Raw genomic sequence first — 19,083 nt, 5'->3', positions numbered from 1 at the left:
GAAATAAGAATGTAATAAGTGATATTAAATATTAATATATAGGCTTAATTATTACTTAAATAGGCATGGAAAGAATAAACAGTTTCCAACATTTCTTCTTTATTTCCAGGCAAGGTGCAGCAAACAAACGTAAAATATACAGATAAGATAGTTTACACAAGAATCCTTTGTGGGTCAAACATCGAACACATCAGCAGGTTGGAGAGACGCTGCCAGTGTTTCAAACTCTGTAACCGATGCCTGAAAGTGAAAGGAAAAGAAAACAAAAGCAACATTATGAACATCTGAAAAAGATTTTTGGCTCAAAATTCAGCAATGGAAAAATGTCCGTAAGACATTTATAATTTCCCGCATGATTATAGTTATGACCAGTGAAATGGTCTGCAGAAAAGTCACAAGAACAGACAAACATAATGTGACTAAAATGGTAGATTAAAATAAAAACTCTCATTCTTGTTAAAACAAATGAAATATTTGAATATATGAATCATGAAATATAATCTATGTATTTCGTGAACATTTTGGTGTTTGCACTCCCAGATGTATGATGCATGTCAGCCATACAATTTACACAATTTATTGTGTTAAAGAAAACATGCAAAAACCCATGAAACAAAGCTTTTAAAAAGAAGACATTCTCAATATGACCGTTGAGCTTTCCCTCTTACCTTCCATTCATCAACCGCAGCAGAAATAGAATGTTCAGTCTGAGTAATACTGTCTCTGCCAGCCTGAACTTTCTGTGCAAGCGCAGCGTTCTCTGCCTTAATCTTCTTCAGCTTCAGCAGCATGTAGGCCTCCTGCTTTTGATAATACGGCACCAGAAAGCTGCAAAAGTCTTTCTCAGGGACCCCAGTTGGTCGCCTAGGAAAACATCGAACATGACACTGCATTAAAACACTTTCAATGTCAGGTGTGATGATCCCACATGTACTGTTATTTACCATATGTGATTTCATAAACCTGTGCCCTTGGTATGGTTTTGATGCTACTTTACTGGCATTACCATAGTTTCACTGCTGCTTCACTCATTCCTTCACTGCACATATTACTGTCTACTACTAGTTTTTGACTTTTTTGTCATTTTTACACTTTCCAGAATTTGCCTTTAGCCATTTTGGCCCTGGGACAACATGTTTACTCTCTTGAGGTAATAAGTAGATGCTCACAGACTCCTCATTGCTATTCAGACATGCACAATTCTGAATGTAATTTTAAGAGTGAAAGAAGTTAGTCAATTTTTGACAAGCTCGTGTAGCAACAGAAATAAGAAAAGATGATCGACAGGATTCTAGGTGGGAGTTAGTCTCATTTCAGTGGTGTGAAAACAGAAGGAAATGGAAGAGTTGTAATGGCGCTCACTGACCATGCAGGGCTTGGATTGCTTTTGGCAGCGCTCTCCAATTTGTCCAGCTCATTCAGTTTGAGTTCCAGTCGTCCTTCTTCAATCAGTTTGCTAATGTCCTCCTTTATGCACGCACAAACACAAACATTCTTTAATGAAAATGGAAAACAAATATATCTAGAGCAGTCTCTGTATGTGCATGAGTATAAAGACTATTTTTCTGTAGTTTTGTTCTTTGTTAGTTTTTTTGCATGCTGAACAAAATGAATTTACAAGGTTTAAACATTGAGACAAAGTAACAAACTCAATGCAGTCCAGCAATTTTCATGTGAGCGGATACTTTTTTTCCAAACAGAATGTGGTGAAGAGCATAAAGAAGTAATAGCATTAATTAATGTTTCTTAACTATGGACTTAATTCAATATAATTGAGATAGACATTTTAAGATGCTCTCTTTCATATATGGCACAAACCTGTATGCTCTTTTGTAAGTCCTCTATGAACTGTTCATGAATTCTTTCCATCCTCTGGGGGTTCTCTTTGTACAGTGGACGAAACATGCTGGCAAATCTGTTGAAACTGAGTGAAACAACAAACACAAGGGTAAATTATATATAAAGTTAAAACAATTCAGAATGTTCTAATTTGATATATCTGATATTCACAAGAATTATCGACAACAAATGTGGTTTTTAATCCATATATCAGAATTAAACAAACACCAAACACACTTTGAAATAACTCTTAAATTCAACTATACTAAAATGCCTTATACTTGCATTTAAGAGGCTTATCAAATACTGATGTTGATCTAAACCTTGGTAATGTAGTCTGAACATTATAACGCCAACTCATAGTAATAAAATAAACCTCTAAACAAAAATAGTAGACTATTTGGATTATTAATGTAGAGGAGGCAAAATTAATGCTGTTTGTTTATGAATCCATTGATTTCTAAATCAGCTCGGATTTAATGTTGGCATGAATGCAGGAGCACTGCACTGATTAAACAACCAAAAATAAACTTGCATTGCCACTTGGCTTGATGCATAGAAACGCTGTTTTGAGAGGTTTAGGAAAACAGTCAGACACAAACATGTTACCTGATATGCTCGATGAACTTGTTCATGCTTTTCTGTATCACCTTATCGAACAACTTCAGCCTGTTGAACCGAGGCTCGGTCTTCTCGGACGGTTTTCCCGCAGACATCTGTGAGGAAACTTCTCCCGAAGCGTCAGTACTTTGGTTTTGGGTAGACTCCTTTGAACTGACGTTGTTTGCAGCCTCATTCTGTGTTGTATCTTTACTTTCCTCCATTTTTGCTACTCGGTCTCGTCTGCAGTGTTTACATTTCACATCTCCCGCCAAATCTACGGCGAGCTGTTGGACCCACAAATACCGAAACGCGCATTTCCCGGCGCATGCGCAGTGCACTCCGTTCCCTTGATTCTTCAGCTGTCACTTCACTCTCAGCCTCGCGCTGTGGTCTCCGTCCACATGGCTCTAATAACCGGACTCTTCACCTTTTTATACCATCTACCCCAGATCTACAAATGGCTTCTCAAACCGTATTACGTGGTGTCCTTCTTGATGACCGTCGCCTTCGTGCTGGTCAGGAAGGCTCCGGGGCTGTGCGAGCACCTGGCCAGCGACAGGGAGGACGGAAACTCCTGCGACTTTGACTGGGTGAGAGTGGTGGAGCTGCTGCGGATTGTATTGCGCTGCTAAATATGGAGGGACGATCTGCAGCCCTGCTGCAGTCCAACGGGAAGGTTGTTGCTGTCATTTTATAGATATTATTGTTTTATTTTTTTCGTTTTGTTTTGCAGAGGGAGATGGAAATCCTCATGTTTCTCAGCGCAATAGTAATGATGAAGAACAGAAGAGCCAGTGAGTACTCATCATCACTACCCCCCCCCCCCCCCCTCACACACACACACACACACACACACGCACGTGTGTTTATGTGTAAACTCACTGGTTTACACTGTCAACATTAATGAAAAAAAAGAAAAAGAAAGCAGCCTACTCACGCATGCAGCATGGGCGGATTTGGAAATAAACAGGCCCCTGGGCCAGATGTATGTTTATCGACCCTCTCACAAAGAACAAGGCCTCCACACTGAGATACACAATCAGAAAATTGAAAGTGTAATTGTGGACTCAAATTAGTTATTTTGCACATTTACTGGATGTGTGACTTTCTTGAAGCTCATGTCTTCTGGAGGAATTGTGTCATCTATTTGCTGGAGTTCTGTGTCTCTTTGTCTTTCCTTCAGCTAGATAAACATTCCTTTAGGGGTCTATTTTATAGACCCTCTTGGAAAACACCTTTGACCACTTCTTGGCACCAAGCAACTCAGTCACCAGGGCAAATAAGAGATATCTTAGAAGTAGTTTCCTGATCGAACCTTATCTTTTACTTAAACCTTCACAGTTGCCTTAATGGCGCCGAACTGGTAAACATTAACTAGGATGGTTTGAAATGTAACTGCCTCTCGCGAAGGAGGCACTTCTTGAAAGCGTCAGCTTTGTTTTGTAAATGTTACAGTCAGGCCTGCTTTTATCTGACCTTGATCACCAGTGTGAAGGTCTTTTCTCCTCATCTCTCCTTCTCCTGTTCTTCCTCAGTCACACTGGAGCAGCACGTTGGGAATTTGTTCCTGTTCAGCAAAGTGGCCAACGTCATCCTCTTCTTCAGGCTGGACATTCGGCTTGGCATCCTGTACTTGGCGTTGTGTGTAGGTCAGTGGACATAAAGCACCTGTTACAATCCCCTCAAGGCTGCAAGGTGATGGAAAGAGTTACAATCTAATAGAAAAGAGTTATAATCGAATTGAATGTTACAGGTTGTTTAAAAGGACTGAAGGAAGGAAAGTTTTTCAGTCTGGAATTAAGGGAACAATAATCTTTGATATCTGTATGTGTGATGCTTATGCTTAAAGCTTCAGGCACATTTTTATGACAAAATGCTTGAAACATGAACAGTGAGCTGAAAACTGCAGTCTCTTGTGAGAATGTGTGGCAAGTCAAATGTGTGACAGGTACAAAAGTAACTTCTGTTAACTTATCTTTGGTGAAAAGGAAGAAATAATAGGCAGACGTTAAAATAAGACAGCACACTGTTTTTTTTCTCTGCTGTGTATGAATTAGTTAGTTCTTCTAACTAACTAACCTGCACCAAGTTGAATAAGTTGTGTACCTCTCATTGTACTTTCAGGTTTTTGGTAAAGGTTAATCTGTTGATTGCTGATGTGAACTTACCTGTTGATGGGTTTTGTCCCCAGCTTTCGTCATGACCTGTAAGCCTCCTCTCTACATGGGCCCGGAGTACATTAAATACTTCAGTGACAAGACCATCGATGTGAGTCTGTTTTGATATTGGATTAATATTTGGATGTTATTAGTATGAAAGGCCTCTTTGATATTATTTAAACCCAGCTGATTGGTATCTTTTTTCAGTGAATAAATCTGCACATTTATGCGGTTGTTAGTGTTTTATCCATGCTCTGATCATGTGATGCTGGCGTTTTTCCCAGTCAGCAGAGCGAGTTTCTATTTACTGATATTAACAAACAACTGACAGTTTCTCAAAAAGACACATTCACAACTAAGTACAAATTCCAGTCACCAAATAGCTGAACTGAAGGTTTCTGCCTTGATTCAATAGTGGACTTTATTTATGGAGAAACAGTGCCCCCTACTGGAACATTGTGTCACCTGCAATCACGCGACCTCGTCTTATATGGGAAAAAATAAGGAAGTATTTGAGGAATTTGTATCTTTTTCTAATTGTTTTTAAATGCAGTTTGCATGCTTTTTACATGGCACTCTGCCTTTGGTTCAGTATTAACTGGAAGCAGCTCTAGACACAAATGATCCTCGTCTGAATACAGCAGACATCAAGGATGGATTGATTTTTTTTTTTGACAAGTGTCCATCAAATAACTGATACAGCAGGAGTTTGTCACCAAATGTTAGAATTAGATAAACATACTTTGCCAAACGATGATGTCCCCATGTCAAAGGTGAACATTTGCTGTGATGTTTTGTTGAACTGTCAGGACGAGCTACAGAGGGACAGCCGAGTCACCTGGATCGTGGAGTTTTACGCAAATTGGTCCTCTGACTGCCAGTCATTCGCTTCGATCTTTGCTGACCTTTCTCTCAAGTGAGTAATCCTCTCTTTCTTAAATAACAGTGTCATGTTCTCTCACCGAACAGTGTTTACAGTTTGTGATATATTAGCATTTCTTTTTTTTAATCAGTCAGAGATGATACTTTTTAAAAAGGCTGTGGTTATGGTCAGATTCAAGAAAACAGCCAAAATGTCACATTAACTTTCTGCCTGCAGGTACAACTGTACTGGACTCCGGTTTGGGAAGGTGGACATTGGACGCTATGGAGATGTTTCACAGAGGTCAGTCATCCGTTACATTCTGCCTTTACGTTCACAGCTTAATTGCAGATGCATTATTCAGCCATTACCTGCAGACGTGTTAACTTTTCCCTGAATTCTGTCTGAGCAGGTACAAGGTGAGCACGTCTCCTCTGGCCAAGCAGCTGCCGTCAGTGCTGCTCTTTCAGGGAGGGCGAGAAGTCATGAGACGCCCGATGGTGGACAACAAAGGGAGAGCTGTGTCCTGGACCTTCAATGACGTGAGTTCAAATGTCGCGGAAGATTAAATATTTCCTGTTAGTAGATGTCAACAGTGAGCCCGTGTTTTCATCCACAGGAGAACATCATCCGAGAGTTTAACCTCAACGAGCTCTTCGAGAAATCTAAGAAGCTGAATAAAAGCCGGGGCTTGAAAGAGGAGCAGCAGAACGGCTCGCCGGTCGAGGGTGGTGATGAGAACGACGGCACAGAGCAAACCCCAGAGAGCAAGAAGGACCAGTGAGGAAGAGGAGCAGAACCAAGCCTTACATGTTTGCAAGAGCAGATTAGTTCAACCTCGACTGAATACGGATGGTGCCACGTCACTGGGTGATTTCAGGCATTTTGTTGAAGCCTTAAAGTTATTTTAGACTCTTTGTTTTGTAAATTGATTTTTTTTTTCCTCTCCTTGCAGCAAGCTCTCATCACTGCATGTGAACTGTATTTTACACCTGCTGTGTTTACTTTTGTGTTGTATTTCATAAGCAAAGTAAAAGTGGTAATGAGACCGAAAACATGCGTGGGATTTTTAACAGTTTGACCTTTTTATTCTGAGAAGACATCTTTTTAAAAAGTCTTTGTAAGGCCATTTTGGAAATGTTTTCAATGTACTTGTTACAGATATTTGTGAAACTCATTTCATTCATCATCACAGCTCACAATAGCAATATTTTATCTCACAAAACAAGTAGATTCTCTTTTCTCGGTAAATTTCAGATTGTTCAATGGCCGCCGTCTCTTGGCCAGTGCAGGAAGAAAAGTAACACAGGTTTTCTGAATCTCTGTATGATGGTTGCGTCTTGTGCCATTAATGATGCCTCTTCCTCGATGCTGCCCACACACACACACACGCACGCACGCGCACACACACACGTCTGGTGGACATTTAACAATAATCACACAAGAACGCACACCAGTGAAGCATTCAGCATGACAGACGGGGGAAAAATAAAAAGTAAAAAATTAAATCAAATGCACACTGAGAAGACGCAGCCCAGCTGGGTTGAAAGCTTCTGACAGCTGTTTGGGTTGACAGATGATATTTGTGTGCTTCAAACGAGTAATTTGCCCCCTGAAAAAAAGATGTGCCACCTTCAGACAGTTTTGACTTTCTGCTGTGGGGCTTGATATCAAAACAGAATTCAATAAATAAATCCTCTGTAATGCCCAGTCCACAAAGAAACTGACGAACCCGTATCCTTCCCTCGAATTATTCCTCTCTCTGCATGGCAGTGGATTAACAAAAACATCGGCTGTACCTTTACTGAAGTTTAACAACTCAATCAAAAGAAATCTAATCTGCCTTGTTTCAGGATAATTGTTTAAAAAAAAGTTTGTCAATAAAAAAAAAATTTAAAAAAAACTTCCTTTACTGAATGGTCTCAAGGCAAAAACCAGAAGTGTCCAACTACAAACCAGTCTTCTCTGAATCTACATCTAATATTTCATGTACAACCATTTTTTTTTTTCCTCATAAAAATATTCCAGCTGTCTCATCTTTGAAATTATGTCCAGACCTCCAAGATCATTGTTGTCTGGTGAAATAAATAAGCCCTTCCCTCACTGCCCCATTTGGCTGGCCATCCATTAAAGGTATGACTCCACTAGCGTCTTGATGGACTGACAGAAACTATGCTGAAAAAAATAAACAGAAAAAAAAAAAAAAAAACACCAAAAGACATAAAATGATCTTAAAGCTACAAACAGATTTTGCATAATGTCTCTAACATCAACATTACAAGCGTACATTCCACAAAGATGCTTGTGCTGCAATCCTGACAATTAAATTTCTTTGTGGCTTTCAAGAAAGAAAGGAAAAGAAAAAAAAATAGTTGAGCTAAACTATTTGCCACTTCAGGTGTCTACCAAAACGATCGTCATCTCTGGACAATGAAAACTCCAGCAAGAGCTCAAGACCGGCTGATGCAGCCATCAATTATAAACAGGCAACTGATTTGAAATCGCTTTCATGAATAATTACATACAGTACATCTGCCAAAAGTCATCAAGGTCATCTGCCATACCTAACAATTTCACCCAATGATAATCTGTACGATTTTTATACATTTATAAAAAAAAAAAAAAAAAAATCTTAAAAAAAGATTTATAAAACTAAAATGATACTGTTTATAGGTCGGACTCTTCGATAAATCAGGCTGTGTGGTCCGTTGAGACGTTCATCATTGGTCAGCAGTCCTAAATCCTCCCCTCTGAAATTTTTTTACATCCACGGGATAAAGGCCATCCATTCCTCGAGTGTCGGACACCGTTGTCAATACGCCGTGTGCTAATGTACCAAAGTAAAAGAGCAAATCATTTGGATAGCGATGTGTATTTCTATAGACATATCTGTACCCAGCCGTGACCGTACGGTCACATCAGTCTATGGCTCTCGCACGGAGACAACCGATCCTGTGAAAAATGAAGCAGTTACTCTTTGTTCAAATCTGAAAGGCTGGCAGAGAGAGAGAATGGCCAGTGGCATTAACAAAGATGACAAACTGAGTACCGGACAGGCGTGCTCCTTGAGTCCACTGCAGCAGGAAAACGGTCATGAATAATATCCAGCTCAGACAAGAGACAAGTGGAAGTTGTCCGGTGACTTTTTTTTTTCCCCCCAACCAGTCTTTGTGAAACGACCTCGTGGGGAACTTTAGTCACTCAAACCGATATCTCGTATGTGGTCCCTCCAACGCCGGTTACCTTCTTCACTCCGCCCCCTGGTTTGGATGTGGTGTGATTGGCCAAGATTGGGCGAGAAGTGGATCTGATTGGACAGCCGCCCGGAAAAGGGAAGCAAGGGGAGGATGGAGGGGGAGAGGGGAGTGAGGAGAGAGGAGAATGGGAGGTGGAGGTGAGTGGTTCTACCTCGAAAACATCAAGCAAGCACAGACAAAACTGTTTCTTTTTTTGTTTTTGTGTTTTTCTTATCGGTGGTTTTGTAAGGCATTTGGTAGTTGAGGATGTGTTCACACCGTGGAAGTCTTTATTCTAACATGAACAAATTACAGTGCGACTGCTGCTCGGGGGATTTGTAAGTACAAATTCTGCAGAGTGTACAAATTATGTGAGCAAAAAGTATATATTCTTTATAACAGTGACTCCATCTCAAAAGAAAAAAAAAAACTAGCACAGCTCGACTGAAATCTGAAATCAATACGGAACAAAAGAGCCTCTGGACAGACTGAAATGAATCAGAGCCACTGTACTGATTTAAAAACTTTACATTTAGCCCGTCTTGCACTATTGCTGGTAAATTTATTACATTTCTGCCACATAATTGGCGTCAAAAGACAAATTCAATGCAAACGTTTCCACTTTTGGATCTAATGCCAAAAATGTCAAATTCAAACTTGTCTACTTTGTCCCCCTTGCTTTCGTCCAGACAAACCCAGCAGTGTGAAAACAACCCAAGTGTGTCAGGGTAGACAAAGACGAAAAAAGGCTACAGGACAGAAGTAAATCGCAGCATGAGTAAGCATGCTGTCACAGAGCTAAACACACACTGGCATGCTTTTAACACTAATGGGCGCGCACACACACACACACACACTGCAACTAGGAAACCCTTAAAAACATCCATACACACATCAAACAACATTAAACAAGCACAGACTGAATGTAAACCATGAAGGAGGAAAAGGAAGACTCACACAGATCAGGGAGGAGCGGGAGAGCTGACACAAACCGGGCAGGAAGAAGAGGAGGTAAAGGAGAAGGAGGAAGAAGAGTATCAGGCTGACGGATTTATGGAAGGATCACTACTCACTGTGGAGCCGGCTGCCCTCCTCCAACTCCTCCCCCTCCCAGCACAGCGCCCCCTCCTGCAAGTCGAGGCTTGTGCTGGGACCCTGCCTCCCCAGTGTAGGACAGGGACTTGCCGAGGGAGAGGCCACGAGGTGGTGGGGAGACAGGGGGCTCTAGGGAGCGAGCCCCGGGGGAAGAGGACGAGGAGGAAGGGTTGCGGGGGGCTCGGGAGGAGAAGTCCTGGTTGTGTTGGAGCAGGTGGTGGGTCTCGGGAGGCCCGAAGGAGGAAGGGGGGGGCGGGCTGACGGCCCGCAGGTACGCCCTGTGTGGGGAGGAGAAAGTGGCAGAGCCCTGGAGCAGCTGCCCTTCCCTCTGCTGGGCGAGCTGAGCTGAGAGGAAGGGCGACGTGTAGCCCTGCAGCGGGCTACCGGGGGACGCCACCCCGGGCTGGCCTGACACCACCGCCGAGGGAAACGGAGCGCGAGGCTTCTGCGGCGACAGCTCGTGGGCGGCCGACTCGAACTCCGGGCTCTCGGAAGGCGTCAGCAGGCTGTCGTACGACAGGCTGCCGTTCCGAGGCGTCTGATTGGCCAGGCTTTTGTAGCTGGTGTCTGTGGTGCCCTCTGACTGGAGCGTGGCCAGCGGGTTATGTGCGGTGTGCGCCGAGCGCAGGCTGGAGGAGCGCGAGCCGCCGGTGGACAGAACCAGAGAGGATGGGTAGGAGGTGTAGGAGCGCCCAGTCAGGGAGTAACCTGACATGCCCCCCGACACCCCCCCAGTGAACCCGCCGGGGCCCCCGGGGCCCTCACCCCTTTCCCCTCCCACTCTGCGCACCCCTACACCTCCCCCCACCACTGTGGCCCCGTCCAGGCTGCTTGGCTCCGAGCGGTAGCTGGGCTGGCGGCTGGACTGGAGGATGGATGGAGATGGAGAGTCAAGGCTCTCTCCACGGATCATCTGAGGAGAGAGGAGGACAGACAGACCAGAGGTAGAGGAGGGGAGAGGGTGAGGAAAAGAGATGACGATGAAGAAAGGAGCGGAGGAGGAGGAAGGAGGGGGTTAAAAATTAACGTCTTACCACTGGGACAGAAAGGTTTTTTTGGTTTTTTTTTTTGCACAATTTTGGATAGAAGAGTGGTGAGGAGAACTGGATGCTTGACCGGTGCTCTACTCCATCATCACACTACTGGATTGTAAACATTGACTGGTTGGAACCATCGACTGTATAATGAGACGGAGGACATGACAGCGGCTCGAAAGTGAAGCTAAAACATCTTCATCGCTCTCAGCGGTTGGCCGTTGTTAAAACTCCAAGGTACTGTGTCAATTTAGGGCCATTTTAAATCTCCATCGGTGTCCAAGAACTTCTTTTTTATTAATTATATTGTGTTATTTGATACCATAAAATCGGATGAAACATTGAGCTTATTTGTAGCCCTGGTGACTAGTAACTTGAGACAGAGTTGTCAGGACTGCAGTTCTTTCGCTCAGTCACTGCTGCAGTCTGGTAGCCATTGATAGAACTAGTTAGGCGATCGGCATCTTGTATGTCTTGACTTCACTTTCAAAAACTGTGTGAAAAGGAGATGACGAGTCGTCCATCTTTATATACAGTCTGGTCTGAACAAGCACTGATACTGCATGTCAAGGACTCTGTGTGTCAACACGGAAATGGAGGTACAAATACATACGATACATGAACTACACATTCCAGTCAATGCAGTCTCGGGGGGGAAAAGGAGAGATTTCACTCAAACACACAGAGACAGCCAAAGAGAAACACACACACTGAAACTTACTGATCGACCGATGGCCACTGAATGATCAATTTAGAGTAAAAACAAAAAAGAGGGGCATGAATTAACCACAGAGAAAAATATAAGGGGGACGGCATATGAGCCACTAATCCCACTGTTACAGTAAACTACAGGAAATTGTTATGCTCTTAGCAACTGACTACAGCTGTTGTTTTAGAAAAGAAAAAGACAAATCAGGAGCACTAACGACCACCACAGCTGTTTGTTCCCTGGATATACGCGGCGTATAAAATATTAACTACACCGAAGAGCCAGTGTCGTGCGTGCATGTGTGACGTACCTTGTTTGTATGTGGGTGGCCGGCGTGGTTCCTTCCCGGACTGTTGTAAGCTGGCCGGTACTTGTACATCGACGGTGTGCGTGGAGCTTCGGTTAACAAGCTGCTCTCTGAGTGAAGAGAAACCAAGAGCGACACTTAAATGAGAGGTGTGTGTGTGATCAGAATACGAACGGATGTCTGCTCACCAAGAGGTAAAACATATCCAGCAAAACACCTGCAACTGGCTGGATTCATTTTTGTGTTTTTGTGTGTGTGTTTCTCACCCTCTGTGTCAGCCCGGGGCAGGCCAGGGTAACGAAGCTCCGGCTTCGGAGGAGGTGGAGGCTCTGCATCAGCTGACTGGCTCTCCATCGGATCCAGACTGCTCTTGGACTGGAAAGAACAGAAACAACAGCAGGAACAGAAACGTTAAGTTCAGACTCGCAGACAAGGCTGTCCGGTACAGACGGGGATGGGAGGAAAAAAAAGAAAAAAACACATTGTTTCCAACATAACTTGATGGTTTCCATGAGCTCAATACACGGCTCAATACTTCATCCTGGAACAGCAGTTACAGAGCTGCCTGTTTTGTATTATTTCCATAAGTTCACATTGTCCAATAACCAAACATGAAACAAAACATTTCAGTACAATTTCACAGAGCTAAAAAGTTTCTATTTTGTAAAACCAACTCCAAAGTACTATTCTAAGTTAGTTTTCAATATGCTCTGGCTCTCTACCACAATCCAACCTGTTTAGAAAGAACCCTCCCTTACGCCCAGCATCTGCTGGCGGGACCTGACTGACATGGTCTGATAAAGCTGAGATCTAAGATGGAAAGATGATCTGAGACACAAATATTTGCAGACTCCTCTTGTTCTTCAATAACCTCTTAGCAGTACAGTCACGGAACCCCTTCAAATTTAAAACTGCAATGCATTCATCCCTCCGAAGTATGTATTTTAAAACTAAACATGCAGCATAAAGCAGACATGTCTGAATATCGCAATTCATGTATGAAGAAGTCCTCTATAAAACATGTATAACTCATGTTTCTGTTGGATTGAATGTTCCTCACCCTGGTGCTGTGCCGGTCGTTCTGAATGCCGTTGTCCAAGACCTTGGCTTCAAGCTGAGCCTCGGTGAGAGACGGTCTGAGGAACGGTGGCTGGACGTCCACCGTCTGTTGGCTCCGCCATCGGCCCATGTATCTACAGCACATACATGTACTTAAATACCGTTGACCCACGCATGAAACAGAAGGCGGAGCAAGGCCAATCTCATACTTACAAAGAACAATAAAGTGTGTGTGTGTGTGTGTGTGTGTGTGTGTGGGGGGGGGGGGGGGGGGGGGGGGGGGGCATGGAGAAAAAACAATAATTGCGGAGCAGGGCGTAAAAAGACTGAAGGAGAAGAGGCGATGACTGACCTGGGGGCCTGGGAGCTGCAGAGCACATGCGAGATATTCCTCAAACAGCCGTTGGTGAAAGGGTTAACGCCTCCCCGAAACTTCCCTGTCACCTACGGGGACAGACAAGGGGGAGTGGGAAAATCCACTGTCCTTACTTATGCATAGTTTCCAACCCATTTCAGTTGCAACATAAACAATACAGCAGAACAAAAGGTGTTAAAATTAATGCAACGACGCAGGGAGAAAGCACTTGTGTGTACCTGCTCGTTTGTGGTCCGTCCGCGGGCCACCAACACTATGTGGAACCCAGTCAGGCCAGCGACTGGGACAAAAAACAGACCGGCTACACACATCACAGCCATGCTGGGAACACAGGGTCAAGGAGATCACACCACACCAAAGGAAAGTGAAACAATACATAAGTCAATATAACAACGTAGCTGTAATGGAAACAAAGTGTTTTTAATGTGTTCGGAATTTTTAGGACTTTGGCCGGCCAAGAAAAGGATACGTAACAGCAGCATGTGGCGTGTCCAGCTGCTGGCGGTGGTGCAGGACATAAACCAAGCCAAAGCCAAACACATCTATGATGTGGGTGGTGAGTGACAGCAAGAAGAGGAAGAAATAGCGATAATTTCTCCGTCCAATACAGTTGTTTACCCATGGACAATGGTGGTCAAAATCCTAAGAGAGAACAAGGTCGAAACATATTTAAAGATATTACTGACAAATAAGTAATGATGACAAAGCTCCCATCCAGACTTCTACTTTCAAGGTTCCATGTGGAAAACTAAGAATCTGAGAGATCTGGGCGGTTGCAGAAGCTCACTGTGAAATCAAACTGTCTCCTCTGGGATTAGAAACCATCCTGCTCCCAACTGAGCCAAAGCTACATCAGCCATTAAAGAATAAAAACGCATTTATTTTCAAATATGTAATTGAAGAATTTACAACCTCAAGCTGTCTTATCAGATGTTACTTCTAGATAAAAAAAGAAAAGCTCACATGGCAAAGTCATCCCCCCCCCCCCCCCCCCCCCCCCCCCCCCCCCCCCCCCAACAGTGGTTTGAACTTTCAAATCTTCCTCTTTGATATAATTAAACAAGTAATTTATTGATATGACACAGCATGTCATTGCATCGTGTGCGTACACATACCTCCACACAGTTGTCGCAGACTGAGCAGTGCGAGCAGCGGGGCGGGCGGTAGAAGCGACAGGTGGAGCACCACTTCATGCGCACCTGGATGCCTTTGATCTCCACTGTTTTGTACAGGGGAGCACGGAAATCATCCTCTTTGTCCTCATCCTCCTCCGCTAAAAACGACACGCAAAGACACACAAAATTGACACCAGGCTTCTTGGTGATCACCGATCGCTCTCACTCTGTCGGGTTATCACTTCAGTTGGTTTCCACAAGCTCGTGGTCACAACCGCTGATAGTTTTCACTGTATTTCAACTCTTCAAGAGCACCGCACTGCCATCATTGGAACTTTCTTGGAAAGAAAACTCACACTGCTGATGTGTTTTTACCTCTGGGGAAAACTCCCGGGTCCATGAACGTGGCCATGCAGAAGTTGGCGAGGGTGAAGAGAAAGATCACAGCAACGTAGATGGGAATGAGGGAGGAGAAATACTCTGACAACCATGGGCATCTAGATAATGAGAGAAGAGAGGAGGGGATCAATACTCAAACAAAAAAGGAAAAAAAAAACCCCATCATAATGTTGGCTCGGCACAGAAAAATAATCAAGTGAAACTCCATAGTCCAACAACTGTTAAAAAGCTTTTTAAAATCTAAGTCACTGAAGTGAGGGTGTGATCGAAAATGAGCTTTCACGTGTGAGGATGTGAAACTGCAAACAATAAAAGTCATCTGAATGAAGCTTGAGGAAAAAAACAAACACCGCAATGTGTACACTTCTATTGCAAACACACGTAATATCATCAGCACATTCACACGGCCTCTTTTTCTCTACAAATGTAGATGATGTGCGAGTGTGCACTGCAGGTATTACATAGTCCAGACACCAGAAGCCACATGAAGGAAGTATCACTTGTAGTTACTGTTATATTAAAAACGTACGTGTCAATTTAGTCGATAAAATTCCATCGTTATTTAGATTTAATGAGGTGACGTTTCTCACGATGGTGGAAATGTTAGTGGCAAATACATTTTCGCTGCTCAAACACATGAACACTCAAAGTTGCCTTGAAACACTCACGTGAAGCAGAAGAAGAGGGTTGTTGATCCGACAAGAAACGTGGTGGCTGCGGACACCGGGACGTACCGGCTGGGGCGAAACGGACGGGGAGGAGCAGAAGCAGGGCCGCCTACTCCTCCCCCGACCCCGCCACCGCTGAAGCCCGGCATGAGAGAGGAAAGGGAGACGGAGAGATAGAAAGAAAACTATTGTCTACAGGGGTGAAGGGGAAATCTGAATGGTCAAAAAGGTAAAAAGAGTGTTTGTCTGACGGGAGGGGCCATGACTACAGACTTGAAGAGGGGGGACACTATGCAAAGCAGCCGGTGGAAGAAAACATGGGGGATTCTCTGTTTAGACACAAATCGTCTTCCAAAACTAATTTGTTCACAAGTAAACAAATTAGATTCAATTCAGTTTGCAAATATTTAATATCTATGCATAATGTTCATTAAAGCTTATCAAAGCAAAGCTATACAAGAGCAATGTGATACAAAAATATGTGTAGATAATATGTATATATTTAGTTATGGCTTGAATGCAAGTGGATTTGGTGCAAAATAGAAATTTAATCCCTAACTTCTCACTGGCACCAGTACAACTGAATGACTGCAGTGCATCTACAAGAGATTTTTTTTAATGCTCCTGAAACTTGTGCTGACGAGAATGTTCGTCACTAGGCTTCAGTTCTGATTATCTTTCTCAGAGAAAAGTGAATATAAAAAGAAACAACCGAAAAATTAAAGAGGTAACTGGTGGGAAACCAACAGGCCAGGAGCAGAAGCACATGGAGGAGAAGAGGCAGAGGATTGAGCGCAGCAGCTGCTGATGACTTCTGTGATCGTCCCGGGAGGGCTTATTTAGGCACTGGGTGGGAGGAAGAAACTGAGGATGGCGGCAGAAGGGACAGTTCCAGCATTTCAAGCGTCAGCAGAGGAAAATAAACAAATTCACTTTTGAACCAGTGGTGGGAAGCTGCTCAACATTTAAAAAAAAAAAAAAAAAAAAAAAAAATAGTAAAATAAAAATCCAGCTGCAATTTATCTTAAAAAAGCTGAATTAAAAAAAAATAATAATCCAGCCTTGCCAATACATGTAAAATGGCTCAGTTAGCCAGGCAGAGTCCGCTGGATCTCAAAAGTTCCTGATCTTCAGTCTTTGTTAAAATGAGAGAAAAATCAGCTCCTTCCATAAAGAAGTCCTGCATATGTCACAGAGGTGTCACCGCACTGGTCCTGGTGTGGGTGTAGCAACCTCTCGCTCCTCCAAATTCTCTGCAGAAACACCTCCTTCGCCATTTCGCATCTCTTCCAGAATGTCTTTTACAGCGTGGGTGCTACATGGTCTGAAACATTGTCGTCCCTTTTGAAAACCTTGGTGTCCCGTATTCTGTCACCCGCTGGTTCGCTGTGTACACTGCAAAATGCCCCTGTCAAAAAAATAAATAAATAAATAAATAAAATAAAGTGACACAAGTGACTGGACATACAATGACTGAAGTGATCACAACAAAAACGACCTAATCATAAGAGGAATGAACTGTAAGTCTATCAAAAATCCTGATATTTACAGAAGGGAAAAAACATCAAGCTTCTTCTCACGGTAACTTTTGCAATTTCCTTTATAACACTGATGTATGATAAATTTTCTGATGGTGTTAAGAGATATTTATCTAGGTCAAGTCTAGGGCTAAGCCTAAAGCGCCTGTTAAGTTGTGAGAGAGAAGTGAATAGTTTCACTCAGGTTGCGCAACAATCTGAGTGTCTAACAAAGTGTCCTAAAAAGATTGCGTTAACACGTGTGAGCATACACATTTCACCATTAGGCATAAAAGTGTTGTTTAAGAAGTTCCTGTCGTTAGGCAGTTGTCATATCAATGTCTTAAGGTGGTCATAAGAAACCCCTCCCATTATGGAAGTCAACGCACAAGAAACCACAACCTGTCATTAGTCCAGACATGTGAACAACGCATGTATCAAATTGTAATGCCCCACCAAGGCTGGCTGAGATTGATCATTGATTTTATCTGTCACTGATAAAGCACAGCAGGGCCGATCACTGGATTACAGCTAAATTGCAGTCCCTGTTCTAACCTGTGTGTTACTTAAGATCGTCAGGCAGAAACCTGCTGGCAGTTCCTGCCAGTGCCAAAATGCTACGGGAAAACAACCTGCTGGATGATCTCCAGATCCCTCAGTCAGTATTATCATTTAAGAGCATCTTTAAAGGACCACAAGATGAAGTAATGGGTAATCATTTCCCTTGGCAGAGAGAATATGAGCAGTTTGAGCATGAGCTGGGTCTGTCTGTGCTGAGTTTGCATGTTCTCTGCATGGCACTGTGCTTCTGTAAAAAGCCTTTTTTGTTATTTTCTTGGTAGTAGTGATATGCAGACTCTTGGATTTCTGATGGAGGGAATACCTGTAAGTCACCTAATGTTCAAAGTTTCTTTACTATTCAACATTTAAAGTTATGTGTTGTGAAAGGAGTTGTAAATCAACTTGAAACACTGGTTTTACTTGCTCTGTATAGATATTTATCGATGATTCAATAACCATGCTAATTTCCTTCATTTTCGGGTGAAAAACTCGTTTGTGAACACAGTGAAAACGGATCCGGAGTAACAGCGTAACCTGATAGTTTGGACACACCCCTCTCCTCAGCAATCATCCGTACGAACAAACACACAGCTACAGTCGAGGCAGAATGTCAGTGTGCCTGTTGTTAATCATCTCATCTGCCCAACAACAAATCCCCCCCTCCCGACTATAATGGATGTTAATCCTAAAATCTGTGTCCAGCCCTGCCTGTCATGCCGCCGCAACAATCTGTACCTCGCAGGCGACATGGCTAAGTGGCCGACCGAGACGATTTAACCCGTTTACCGAGGGACAGTGACACACCTACAGTCACTTGCTGGTGTCTTGTGTAAATCCCAGCCACTGGATTTACTGTCATTTCATTTTTTTGGATGATAAAACAGACCGAGCGGTGCACAGCAGGCCAGCGCAGAGGAGTCAGTCAAGACAACTGCCATAATCTTCTCCCAGCACCACGAACCTCATCAAAAGCCCTGCCTCAAACTAGCACACCATGCAGTGTTCCGCGTCAGCGTATTTTCAAGAACGGCGTTAAATCACTTGGTAGTGGCTCCCTGAGCTTTCACCAAGCCTCGAAAGTTTTTTTTTCTTTTTTTTTTTTTTTTTTGTTTTGCGACACCACTCGGTCCTTTACCACAGCTACAAGAGTTAGCTAACGTTAGTTACCTGGCGGACTAGCTTTCACTGATGACCGACGCGGCGCCTCAAGCCGCTTTCATTTCAACAACAAACAGCAAAAGCAAGAAGAACACACACCTGATATTAAACATGTGGGCTGCCTTGTCTTTAGGATGTAGGTAGTTTCGGTCCTCCTTGAGTTAGCCGCTAGCAAACTACTTAGCCCTCTTCCTAGGCCGACATCGGAATCCCGGAACTAGTCCCTCGTCCCCCAGGTGGGACGAGCAGCCAATCAGAATCGAGGGGGCGTGGCCTGTAGAGTAGCTCCATACGTCACAATTTAGTCGTGAATTTAATTAATAAAACACCAGATTTATTGACAATGAATCAATCGATCATACAGGTAGTTTGTAGTAAACAGCTTC

General features: G+C 43.4%; 3 protein-coding genes across 4 annotated transcripts; 1 reads left to right on the top strand and 2 right to left on the bottom strand.

Moving 5' to 3' along the window:
• Positions 1-100: 100 nt before the first annotated feature.
• pmf1 (polyamine modulated factor 1) lies at positions 101-2,946 on the bottom strand. The gene is made up of 5 exons (XM_030104786.1): positions 2,449-2,946; positions 1,819-1,924; positions 1,367-1,467; positions 669-864; positions 101-240 (listed from the first exon to the last, which is right to left on the bottom strand). The coding sequence occupies exons 1-5, from the start codon at positions 2,661-2,663 to the stop codon at positions 175-177; spliced, it is 684 nt and encodes a 227-aa protein (XP_029960646.1). The 5' UTR covers positions 2,664-2,946; the 3' UTR covers positions 101-174.
• On the top strand, positions 2,844-7,804 carry tmx2a (thioredoxin-related transmembrane protein 2a). The gene is made up of 8 exons (XM_030104776.1): positions 2,844-3,032; positions 3,176-3,236; positions 3,978-4,091; positions 4,634-4,710; positions 5,411-5,517; positions 5,701-5,766; positions 5,876-6,005; positions 6,083-7,804. The coding sequence occupies exons 1-8, from the start codon at positions 2,844-2,846 to the stop codon at positions 6,245-6,247; spliced, it is 909 nt and encodes a 302-aa protein (XP_029960636.1). The 3' UTR covers positions 6,248-7,804.
• On the bottom strand, positions 7,334-18,955 carry zdhhc5b (zDHHC palmitoyltransferase 5b). Of its 2 annotated transcripts, none has more exons than XM_030104757.1 (12): positions 18,797-18,955; positions 15,462-16,869; positions 14,770-14,891; positions 14,395-14,552; positions 13,749-13,921; positions 13,498-13,600; positions 13,256-13,347; positions 12,905-13,037; positions 12,111-12,219; positions 11,848-11,954; positions 9,773-10,707; positions 7,334-8,770 (listed from the first exon to the last, which is right to left on the bottom strand). In XM_030104757.1, exons 2-12 carry the CDS (start codon positions 15,608-15,610, stop codon positions 8,665-8,667), a joined length of 2,187 nt encoding a protein of 728 aa, XP_029960617.1. In that variant the 5' UTR covers positions 15,611-16,869; positions 18,797-18,955; the 3' UTR covers positions 7,334-8,664. The 2 variants fall into 2 exon arrangements, with proteins under 2 accessions (XP_029960617.1, XP_029960625.1); XM_030104765.1 differs by having other exon boundaries at positions 18,707-18,933.
• Between the last annotated feature and the right edge of the window lie 128 nt (positions 18,956-19,083).

The sequence above is a fragment of the Salarias fasciatus genome, chromosome 2, assembly GCF_902148845.1.
Source record: "Salarias fasciatus chromosome 2, fSalaFa1.1, whole genome shotgun sequence".
Lineage (NCBI taxonomy): Eukaryota > Metazoa > Chordata > Actinopteri > Blenniiformes > Blenniidae > Salarias > Salarias fasciatus.
The sequence above is the reverse complement of the archived record's forward strand: the minus strand, read 5'-3'. Positions and strand labels throughout refer to the sequence as shown.

Bases quoted from the DNA above. Each gene is read 5' to 3' on its own strand.
- pmf1 (XM_030104786.1), bottom strand. From the start codon at position 2,663: ATGGAGGAAAGTAAAGATACAACACAGAATGAGGCTGCAAACAACGTC. The intron at 1,468-1,818 runs GTTTGTGCCATA...GCGTGCATAAAG, and splicing joins ACTTACAAAAGAGCATACAG to GAGGACATTAGCAAACTGAT. The intron at 865-1,366 runs GTCAGTGAGCGC...ATGTTTTCCTAG, and splicing joins AGCAATCCAAGCCCTGCATG to GCGACCAACTGGGGTCCCTG.
- tmx2a (XM_030104776.1), top strand. From the start codon at position 2,844: ATGGCTCTAATAACCGGACTCTTCACCTTTTTATACCATCTACCCCAG. The intron at 4,711-5,410 runs GTGAGTCTGTTT...TTGAACTGTCAG, and splicing joins TCAGTGACAAGACCATCGAT to GACGAGCTACAGAGGGACAG. The intron at 5,518-5,700 runs GTGAGTAATCCT...TTCTGCCTGCAG, and splicing joins TTTGCTGACCTTTCTCTCAA to GTACAACTGTACTGGACTCC.
- zdhhc5b (XM_030104757.1), bottom strand. From the start codon at position 15,610: ATGCCGGGCTTCAGCGGTGGCGGGGTCGGGGGAGGAGTAGGCGGCCCT. The intron at 13,922-14,394 runs GTATGTGTACGC...GTTCTCTCTTAG, and splicing joins TCTGCGACAACTGTGTGGAG to GATTTTGACCACCATTGTCC. The intron at 13,601-13,748 runs GTATCCTTTTCT...CTGTGTTCCCAG, and splicing joins ACGCCACATGCTGCTGTTAC to CATGGCTGTGATGTGTGTAG.